This window comes from Citrus clementina, unplaced genomic scaffold (assembly GCF_000493195.1).
Source record: "Citrus clementina cultivar Clemenules unplaced genomic scaffold, Citrus_clementina_v1.0 scaffold_2, whole genome shotgun sequence".
NCBI lineage: Eukaryota > Viridiplantae > Streptophyta > Magnoliopsida > Sapindales > Rutaceae > Citrus > Citrus x clementina.
Genome location: NW_006262688.1, coordinates 5898894 through 5910411, shown reverse-complemented (window position 1 = coordinate 5910411; position 11518 = coordinate 5898894). Strand labels below are relative to the sequence as shown.

General features: G+C 34.1%; 1 protein-coding gene across 1 annotated transcript; it reads left to right on the top strand.

Moving 5' to 3' along the window:
• The first annotated feature begins 2425 nt into the window (after positions 1-2425).
• On the top strand, positions 2426-5050 carry LOC18053363 (IRK-interacting protein). Its single transcript, XM_006445942.2, has 2 exons — positions 2426-2992; positions 3438-5050. The coding sequence occupies exons 1-2, from the start codon at positions 2738-2740 to the stop codon at positions 4977-4979; spliced, it is 1797 nt and encodes a 598-aa protein (XP_006446005.1). The 5' UTR covers positions 2426-2737; the 3' UTR covers positions 4980-5050.
• The last annotated feature ends 6468 nt before the right edge of the window (positions 5051-11518 follow it).

The window sequence follows — 11518 nt, the reverse complement described above, 5'->3', positions numbered from 1 at the left end:
GAAAATTAATCTCTATATTATAATGGTTTTTATTATTAATATTTTTTTTTACAAAAACAAAAGCGATGATGGGGAAAAGCAAACTTCGTATACTAAATTAACATTTCAACAAATCCTACCTGGAATTCCATCTGAAATAAACAAACAACAAAACTATTACATAGTTGAAATATTTAATACATAATTGGTTACTTCAAAAAAGCCCTACTTCTTTCAATAATCTCCATTTAACCCCCAATGTCGCTTGGATTGAAATTCTCATCTAAGTTTTAACGTCACTGGAAGTAGCTAACTACGTGAATTTTTTTTTTTTAGAATTACTAATAGGAAATATGATATTTCAACTATGCTTCTATAGATGGAAGGGGATTAGATTAATGTTGAAGCTTGTGTTGAAAATAAGAAGTATGATATTTCAACTATGCTCGTATAGATGGAAGGGGATTAGATTATTGTTGAAGAAGCAAAATTCCTTCGATATCAAAAAATGACAAATTTGTCCTTATCTTCAAGCTCCCACAACTTCTAGTGTCAATTTGGTACCTATAAAAAGAATTTCATCGCTCAAATTAGCATATGGTTCCTTGGAAAATACTAAAAAAAAAAAAAGTAATCTTAATTAGGGGAGAATGGACATATTCTCCCCTGAGAATTTAAGTTCAAATCTCTTTCAAATTATTCAAAATTTCTATTTATAAAAACTTTCAGCTGTGACCGATTAAATCTCATCTTAATTAGCTATTCTTTTGCTCTTTTTATTTAATCTAGTATTTTTATTTATTCATCTGTCTCGTGACTCACATACTTTTGCTTTTAGGGATGTCTATATTTATATTTACTCTGCATATCCGGAGTCTATAACTCTGTAGCGTTGTTACTGACACTAAGCGCAGTATAAGTGGTCAAAGTTTATGTTAGTTACAACCGTTAAGCTAAATTAAAACAAAAAAGAAAAAATTGTACTAAGATTAATTTTTATGGTCCCCACAATGGCATTATTTCTCACTAGATTCACAACTCAGAGAAAAGGGAAAGACAGTGAGTATGTGGAAGCTATCGGACATGTCTGTCCCCCACCTGATTTCCTTTCGGCAGAATCCGCAAGCCCGCAACCTTGGGGCAACTCTCTTTGGACAAAACTACCCTAAAAACCTCTAAATTCTACCTTCAAAGGTCCAATGTAATGGAGTAATTATAGCAACTTTTTCTTTTCTTTTCTTTTCTTCTTTGCTTACTAAAAAGTGAACCATTTATTTATTAGATTTTGAAAATTTTTAAACAATAAATTAGCTCAACTTTCACAGTGAACATCAATTGCATGGCTTTTAACCACTTTGAAATCAACTGCGTGAATTTTCCACAGGAGCATGCACTATGTTAGTGTTAATTCAAAGTTTGGTTTTGAAATTGCAATGGAGAAGCAGCCGCTATCAAAACCTTAGGTAGAATTCGAGAAAAATGTTGCGTTTTAGTTAGGTCTAATAGGTCTCTAATGTCGAATGAGAATTCAATGAAATCTGACTTAAATCAAAATACATGTCTTTGATGAAATTGAAACCGAGATGAAGTCGTCAATAAATTGAATGAGTTGAAGGAATTTATAGCATAGAATTATAACTCTAATACAATGTTATTCAACGTTAAAAACTAAAGTCAAGCTTAACACCACACCAGTCAAATGTTTTCTTTTTTTTACTTGTGATCCGCATTTTGTCTATTCTTCATATGGATTTACAGCTTAGACTCCATTGAAAATGCAGAGGAAGGAAAGAAAATTCAAGTGAAGACTATGATTGTGAACACAACTTTTTACAATAGAAATAATATCATGTTTATTTACTATTTCTAAACAAATAGTCTAATCAATGTGGGGCTAGAGCGTGCCCTCAGATGGCAGCATACTTATATGATCAATTATGATGATTACACATGTATGATAACAACTTCAAATCAATGCAATAATGAGAACAACACCACCAACAAAAACTGTTGGTATAAATAATGATTTTATAGTGGAACCATCTTGTTATAATACTTGAGCAATCATGTTTCTAAGTGGTACCGCCATCACTTCTTGTTGCTATTTGAAAATGATCATTTTCTATTATTATTAATGGTGAGTGTAAAAAGATTTGTTTTACTAATAAGATTTTGTGAGTCTTCGAAACCCCGAATGCACATTACTCTCAATCTACAAGAACTTTTTCCTTTTTAGGTACTACAAAAAGTCTGGGATTCAATTCACGGTCATATCACAACTTATAATCAAAAAGTTTTGAAACCTCTCGATATTTCTTAAAAGGCTAGGGTGGTCCAAGAAATTTAGTTTTAGAAAAATTCATGGGCATTTTAGGAAACTGGCAAAGCCATGAATTGTTCCCTCTCTCTTTTCCTTCACATGCTGTCATTCTATTAATCCATTTTGAAACTTCTCTCTCTTTCTTACTCACATGCTCTCATTCTATTAATTCCTTGAAGACAAAGACAAAAGAAAAGTTCATTGGAGTTTACATATATACCTCACATTCATTTTCATTTCCATTTTCTTATTCATTTCCCCATCTCTCACAATTTTCTGGCTCTCCAAGATTCTAACAGTGGATATCATCTTAATCTCTGCGAATCACACCCAACCGTTGGATACCCAAATTTTACAACAATATCTAGTCGCATACTTTGTTCTATTCTCTGTTGTGTATTATTTTGTTTATGTGCAACTCTGTTTTATGCTCTGTTCATGGCTGCGGCAACTACTGCTACACAAATCTTTCAAAATCACGACAGTGGCAACGAAAACAACAATAATAATGAAGTTAGCAGACAAGAAATACAAGCTGCCATTGCTAAAGCAGTGGAGCTCAGAGCCCTTCATTCAGCTCTGATGCAAGGAAATAGCCCTGCTGCTAATAACAGATTCAATTCTTCTTCTACTTCCCCGGTTTCTCGCCCTGTTTCTCAGTTCTCTGCTCATGATTACCCTGTTTTCACTCCTGTAAGTTTTGTTTATTTTCTTATTTTTTTAAAACAAGTTGTAATCTTTTTTAATTACCTTTATGTTATTTATTGAAACGGAATGTTTTTTCTGTTGTTGCTACTCCATTTGTGGTCTAATATTTTGAAAAGATTCTGTAACAAAAGGAATTTTTTAGGTACTTTAGTAGTTGGCAGCGATTGAATAAATAAAAACCAGAAATTTGTTTTGTTGTGATATTAATATGCCCTTTCGTTTTGTCAATGTATATTGTATTCTGTATAAACTAACATGCTCATTCTTTTAAATTTCTACTTATTTTAATTTTAATCTCATGTGCATTTTCTTGATTTTTTACCGTGATGGGATAATATAGGCCATTTTTTAACATGCTATGCTTTCAATTTTGTTCTAGCTTTCTCATGTAGTTGGATTTTATATTGAGATTTTGGGGAATTTTTGACAGAGTTATGAAGATGAACCAGTAACCGGGTATCATCAGATTCACTCAAAGAATCCATCGGGAACCTGGGATGAGTATGCATTGGATGGAGGCAATGGCAATGAATCAACTTTATCTGATTATAAGAAAGAAATTTTATCTTCAAAGAAAGGATTGCCTTCTGGTTTGGCCAGTTTCGAGTCCCATTTCTGCCCAGCTGATGACCAAAAATCAGTTACTGGTTCCTGCACAAACCACATCACTGTGCTACAAACATCACCAGGAACTGAAGTTTACAAGTCAAGCAGAAGAAACAGCTTGGGGGACTTCAAATCAGTATCCTCTTGCAATAGATGCAAGCCGGCAGTTATAACAAGTGAATCCGAAAATGTCGTTAGAAGCATCAGGAGTTCTAACATTGTTGTGCCCTTGACAGACTCTCATTCAATGGTTCACTCGCAGCCTAAGAGTCGTGGGGGAGTGCTGTCATGGTTGTTTCCGCGGTTAAAGAAGAAGCACAAGAGTGAAAACTCCCCGAACCAGACAGAATCCGAGGAAGTTTCACAGGTTTTTAAGGACTTGGGGATATTGTCAATAGAGACATTGAAGAGGGAACTTATGGAAGCAAATGAGAGTAGAGACGCAGCATTAATGGAAGTTTCAGAGATGATATCTTCATTTGGGGAGCTAAGGCAAAAGCTGGAGTACTTGGAGGCTTATTGTGAAGAGCTGAAGAAAGCCTTGAGACAAGCAGCAACACATGCAAAGGACTCTCATCAAGTTAATGAAAAGCTTGGGAATTTTCCCCGAAGAGGGAAGTCTATTGATGGAAATGGAGAGAGTTTGATGCCGGTTAGTGAAGAAGCAATGGTGGAAGGTTTCTTGCAGATTGTTTCAGAAGCAAGATTGTCGGTGAAGCAATTTTGCAAGACACTTGTTGCACAGATTGAAGAGACGGACCACACTCTAATGGATAATTTGAATGTGCTGCTTCAACCGTATAAATTGTCACTAAGTTCAAAATACTCCAAGGCTGTTTTGTACCACTTGGAAGCCATGATAAACCAATCACTCTACCAGGACTTTGAGAATTGTGTGTTTCAGAAAAATGGCTCACCGAAGATTTTAGATCCACAGCAAGATCGCCAAGCACAGTTTGCGTCGTTTGTTTCACTAAGAAATCTAAGCTGGAATGAAGTGTTGAGGAAGGGGACTAAATTCTATAGTGAAGAATTTAGCAAGTTCTGTGACCAAAAAATGAGTTGCATTATCACGACACTGAATTGGACTAGGCCATGGCCTGAGCAATTGCTGCAGGCTTTCTTTGTTGCAGCTAAATGCATTTGGTTACTTCATTTGCTTGCATTTTCATTCAATCCACCATTGGGAATCTTGAGGGTCGAAGAGAATAGAAGCTTTGATGCACATTACATGGAAGATATGTTGATGGATAGGCAAAAGTCACACGGTTCGAGCCGAGTTAAAATCATGGTGATGCCTGGGTTTTATGTTCAAGATAAGGTTCTGAGATGTAAGGTTCTTTGCAGGTATAAATCAGCAGCCTAAATGAAGAGCCAAGAAAGTTTGTAACTATATGTGAAATTGATGTTTGAATAAATTGTCAGATGGGTTTTATTTTTTTATTTTTTTTCTATTGCTAGCATAAATTGACTTGTAGTTGTTAGGGGATTAGGTGGAATTTTGAAGTGATAGAATTGGAATCCTATATAGGATTTTTCTTTTTTTAAATGATTGAAGTATACAATTTCTAATAGAAATTTCTAACGTCATAAAATTGTGAAGCAATGAATTGATTTTGATGTGAGCTAACCCACCTAATCGAGAATAACAAAGAAAATAATTCTCCTTCCTCGCCTTAATTTAGTAGCCGTCGCATATTGACTATAGGCGATAGGTCTATCCACAATTTAGGAATTGAAAAAGAAAAATGTAAATGTTGATTTCATTTGGGCTGCCAGACGGGTTTTTGGCCCAAACCCAAACTCCATGAAGTTCGTGACCCAACTCATAACTAGTTGGCAATTTGAACTTCGAATTCAAGATCGATGTAATCAACAAGAATTTTTAATATCTGATTTCGCAGCGGAGGCATGCATAACTTCAAGTTCACTTCACGCTGCGTAGCTTCTTAACACTAATTTTGCAAATCTTTTTGGGAATATATGATGTAGATTTGTTGAGTCTATGTTAGTTTTGGAGAGTCTTCCGGACAAAAAATAATGTACTTAAATATGACAATAGCATCGTAGTAAGCTCAAATTTGGTTGATGTATAGACGAAAACAGTTTATTATTCTAATAGAGAAATACAATTTTATTTATTCTAATAGAGAAATACCATTATAAAAAAATTACTCTCACTTGTCCAATAATTTAAATTTCATTTCCTCCAACAATTTGATATTATTGTGTGTATATTAATATCTCCTATAATATTTAAGCGAACATAAACACAATATTAAATAAATAAATGGGAAAAATAATTAAAAATTGACAATAATAGATATCTAAATACATATGTTTTGGAAAAGTACATTTTTATGAATTTTGTTTTCATATATTGGATGTGTTAGAGATATAAAAGTGTGACATTTGAGGGATAAAAATCTCCCATAAACATTGGGCTTCACAAAATGAAATTTACGGCATGTGATTGAACCAAAATTTCAAGAAAAGTAATGTTTGAACTATTTTTTAAAACACTTGGATTTAAATGTATAAATAAACGATAAAGGAAATAAATAAAGTTAGTTCACTTTCTTTCTTTTAGACTCAATAATTTTTAGTGTATTCTCCTCTTAGGAAAAAAATTAATTTAAAAATAACTAAAAAATTCAATGGTGGTAATCCAATTCAGCTGAAACTTAAAAATATCATTATAGGAACTATCATAAACTTAGTCATTGATGGTGGTAGCGCCATTAGGGGTGGGCAAACCTAATCTAACCCAATAGACTTGATCCAACCCAATTTAAGTTTGATGAGTTGAGCGGATTGTTATAAGTTAATTAGGTCAATTTTCAGAACTTAATTAATAATTGGGTTGGGTTGGGTTAATTATAATGAATTTTCCTAACCTAATTCAACATTTGCAAAAACACACACATATTAATCCTCAACTGTAAAATCCTGAAAACCTAAACGACTAACCTAATTTTTAACTCTTTTTATTTTTATATCGAAAAGACTATTTCATTCTCGTATTTGTTGCTCTAGAGTCTAATTCCAAAACTAAAATCTCTCTCTCATATAAGTAAATTTATTATCTTTTAAGTATAATTTTGAAAGTAAGTTGATTTCAATTTCTCTTTATTTTTTAATAAATATTTATTTTATATTATTATATACCACTTTCATTTTGTTATTGAAAATGATACTAATTAATTATCTAAAAGGTCTAAACTTAGAGTTTGAAAAAGAGATGCGAGGAACCAGGAATAAAGTCGAAGAGCTCATCGTTGAAATTTTTAGATAGCTGATCTTTTAACTTTCTTTATCGAACACTCAATGGTGAATGGAATTTCATGTTATAATAGATTTATATTTAATTTTAATAAGTTTCATTTTAAGTTTTACATCTTTTTTCTTTATTAAACTTTTAATTTTGATTTAATCTTCAACCCGATCAATCCAACCTTACTCAACCCATTGATTTTGTTTATTTAATTAGGTTAGGTTGAATTTATCTCAATCTATTCAATAGTAGATTGGGTTGATTTTCACAAACCCAATCTATGCCCAACCCTAAGTGCCAATGATAAATCAAGAGATGCAAATTTCCAATTATACCAAAATAAATAGTTGGCATTTATTTTTCTTTCATGCTAATTTATCAATAAAATCATTATATATATATATATTTTAAATACATGGGCTTGGGTCGTATGAGTTTGTGAGCGAGTAATACTTTTCAGTTTTCACACCCTTTTAATATTCTTATGAAAACCCATTTTTATAATCATAGTTCTATTATATTGAAGGACAAATAATGGATCTAACTCTCTTTGAATGATTGAATCCTAACATATATATAAATAACTTTTCTTTAATATATAAAAATCATTATACTTTTGAATCAATGAAGAAATAAATTATCTAATAATAAGTATTTTAGTTTGAAATAGTATGTTCACAATTTAAATAGTAAAATTTAATTCAAAATTTATTGTAATTTATTGATCCTTTTTTATAACTTTTATCAAAGAAAGAGATATAAGTACGAGGGGAAGGCTTCATAAGAGTTTTGCGAGAGAGTTAAAACCCCGCTTTTGTCAAATTCAACTTAGTCCAGCCTACCATTAAAATGGGCTGGATTTCTAACATCAAAAACCAACCCAAATGATGTGATTGGCGCTGGGTTTGATTTAGGGTGTGGGCGTGGGCTTTCGATTCCAACTTTATTGTTACTGAAAGCCCTATATTATTATAAAGTATGACTGGCGATATTTCACCTCCTCACTTTCTTTCACCACCCCTCACCTTTATTTATTTATTTTTCATTATCAATTACTTTTATAAAGCTAATTCCATAAACTCTAGCCACCTTCCACTATTATTGTCACCATCTCAAGCCACCAAACTGCTAACTCGTCGTTGCTAGTTGACATTATCAACAAATTCCCCAACTGCCGACCAAAAAACCTAATTATTTCATCACTGCATGTAAATGTAAAGCCAAGAAGAATATGACTAGAATTTAAACCTTGTGATTTGCATGACGATTTAGAGTCGTTGAAGCTTGCTGTTGTCTATCCCGTAAGCAAAAGCTATGTTGTTTCCAAGATAACTACATTGATATCTACTTAACTAACTAATTAGTTAATTGTAGTACCCAAAAAAAAAAAAAAAATTCATATTATCTTGTATATTGAACTTTGATATTCTAAAATTTCAGTACTAATTTGCATCTTTATATATTTTTTTTCTTTTCGTGTATGTAGATTTAGAAAATTAGAGCATGATGAATTTGATTCTAAATAAATAAGGGGAATTTGATCGGTGGCTATTGTGGAATTTGTTAGCACTTTTTTTGCTTTTGTTTTAATTATATTTTTTATTTTTCAATACGGGTAATTCAAAAAATAAATGACATTAATTAAGAAAAATGAGAATTGGATAGAGAAATTGAAGGGTTCAAATATCACCACTCCTAAATTAATTCAAATTCTTGATAAGTATTATAAGTCACCGAAAAGTTTAGTGCCTAATTTTGTGGCCAAGGGCGTATTAAAAAAATAAAAATAAAAACATTGTTCACAAATACACGGGCTACTACAGGAAAATACAGAGGTGACTGCACCATTAATATATATGGACCTCTGTTATTAGATTAAAGTGTTGATAAATTTCCATTATGTAACAAAATAGCAAAGCAAATCTTTACAAAGTGCCTAAGAGCAACCATAAAATCAATATGCGTCAGAAGCATTGCTTCATTTTTATTCATTTTTTATAACGTGTGAGAATATTTTCATGATATACTAAAAGACACACGATGTTGTGTAAACTAGTGAAGCAAATCAAAGAGATCAAAACGACAGAGGTGATTTGGGTTTTGGTATGTCTATGACTAAGGCAAAACGACAAGCAAGATCTGTGTTTTGATGTACATTTAATTTGCTAGCTTAAACGAACAGAAGCTTTGCCGTTTTCAGATTAATAAAGCATACGCAATGCACGTGACTTGAAAAGCTGTTACGAGGCCGTTAATTCACATGACAAACACGTGCGCTCCTGGAAAAGTTTTCTGGGTTCGTTAACGGCTATCTACACAGCTGCATCTGGTGTGAAAAACAGGGGATTCGAGAGCATTCGGGAGAGAGAGAGAGAGAGAGATAGCTGGTGCGTGTGCGGTTTTCTTGTTCCTTGATATGCTCTGTAAAACTCTGTGTAAATGTGGCTTGAATCAATCAATACCCTCGTGGATGTAGGTCAATGCAAATTGACTGAGCCACGTTAATAGCTCTCTTCTGTGACTCTTTGAATTGTTGATTAATTCTTTGATCATTTCTGAATCAGTCATCATCTTGTTCATACATGGATTCTTTATTAGTGATTCAGATAATCTCTTAAGCATCTTGTTGATTCTAATCGAGGATCTTGGGGAGTGTTCGTTGAAAGGTTAGGTTGAGCAGTTTTTTCACCACTTCACACAACACGCAGCAAAAAAAATAAAATAAAATAACAACAACTGTTAGGAAATTGGTGGGTGAAGCAGGACCGCAGCTAAAATGAAATTGGAAATAAAATAAAGAACAAGCACAATAGAGGACACCAGAAATTACGTGGTTCGGCTTTTAGCCTACATCCACGGGCGAAGACAGAAGGAAATATTTTACTAGTGAAAAGGAGTTACAAGTATTGTAGTATTTTAGCTCTCTACCCAAAACCCTAATACACCCAAACTCTCAAATCACTAAAATAAGAGCTTATAAATGCAAGCTCTTAAACTCTCTCTCAACTCCCTAAATTGTTCTCTCAAGATTGGATGAAAAATGAGGGTGGGAAGCCCTCTTTATATAGCCAAAATTTTGGCTCTTTTTTTTTTTTTTTATTGGAGTCATTCAACACGGCACCACCAACAATGGCGGGCCGTGTTGAATGTTGAATGGTTGGCACCGGCCATCTAGATGGCCGGCGCCAGCCATGACTTTCAACATTCTCCCACTTGGAGATTTGATTGAGGACTAATCAATCTCCACACCATCCTTTCTGCTTCGCCATAGTCATGTTGCCTACGTTGCTGCTAGGCCACAGGAGGATCTACTCCAGACAAACTTATCAGTATTTATCGACTTGGTCAAAACATCTGCTAGGTTCTCCTTCGTATGGATTTTCTGTAAATCCACACTTCCATCTTCCACTACTTCTCGAACGAAGTGATACTGAACTCCTATGTGCTTTGTCCTGGAATGAAAAGCTGGATTCCTTGCAATGTGCAAGGCACTCTGACTGTCACAAAACACAGGAATTTTCTGTTGTTTGTGCCCGAGCTCCTCCAATAATCTTTGTATCCAAATAGCTTCCTTGCAAGCTTGTGTAGCTGCCATGTACTCTGCTTCTGTTGTAGATAAAGCCACAACGGTCTGCAGTTTCGAAACCCAGCTTACAGCTGCTCTCGCAAGTGTAAACACATAACCAGTAGTGGATTTCCTTTTATCAAGATCTCCTGCAAAATCTGAATCCACATAACCTCTGACAGTAAACTCTGATCCTCCATAACATAATGCAACATCTGAGGTTCCTCTGATGTATCTCAGAATCCTCTTCACAGTTATCCAATGCTCTCCACCAGGATTCGCCATGTATCGACTGACTGCTCCTACTGCTTGTGCAATGTCCGGTCTTGTACATATCATAGCGAACATTAAACTTCCCACTGCTGATGCATACGGTACTCGAGACATCTCCTTCCTCTCTGCTTCATTGCTAGGACACATACTTGAGGATAATTTGAAATTAACAGGAAGTGGGGTAGAAATTGACTTACAATCTTGCATGTTGAAGCGCCGCAAGATTTTCTTCAAATAATTCTTCTGTGAGAGCCAAATCTTCCTGTTATTTCTGTCTCGGTGAATTTGCATCCCTAGAATCTTGTTTGCTGGTCCCAAGTCCTTCATTTCAAACTCCCTAGCCAACTGTGCCTTCAATTCTTGGATTCGATCTTTGTTGGGACCTGCTACCAACATGTCATCCACATACAACAGTAAAATGATGAAATCATTATCTTCAAACCTCTTGTAATATGTACAATGATCTGAACTGAGTCTGTTGTATCCAAGGCTCATGATGAAGGAATCAAATCTCTTATACCAACACCTCGGCGCCTGTTTGAGACCGTATAGAGATTTGTTCAACCTGCAAACCAAGTTCTCCTTTCCTTTTTCTGCAAAACCTTCTGGTTGGAGCATATAAATTTCTTCTTCAAGTTCTCCATGAAGAAATGCAGTTTTAACATCTAACTGCTCTAGATGTAGGTCAAATGTAGCACACATTGCCAAGACTATTCTGACTGTTGTGAGTCGAACCACCGGAGAAAATATCTCGTTGAAGTCAATACCTTCTTTCTGAGCATATCCTTTCACC

What these genes read in the sequence shown, in the direction of transcription:
- LOC18053363 (XM_006445942.2), top strand. Translation starts at nt 2,738, where the DNA reads ATGGCTGCGGCAACTACTGCTACACAAATCTTTCAAAATCACGACAGT. An exon ending in ATTACCCTGTTTTCACTCCT is followed by an intron (nt 2,993 to 3,437) that starts GTAAGTTTTGTT and finishes AATTTTTGACAG; the next exon opens with AGTTATGAAGATGAACCAGT.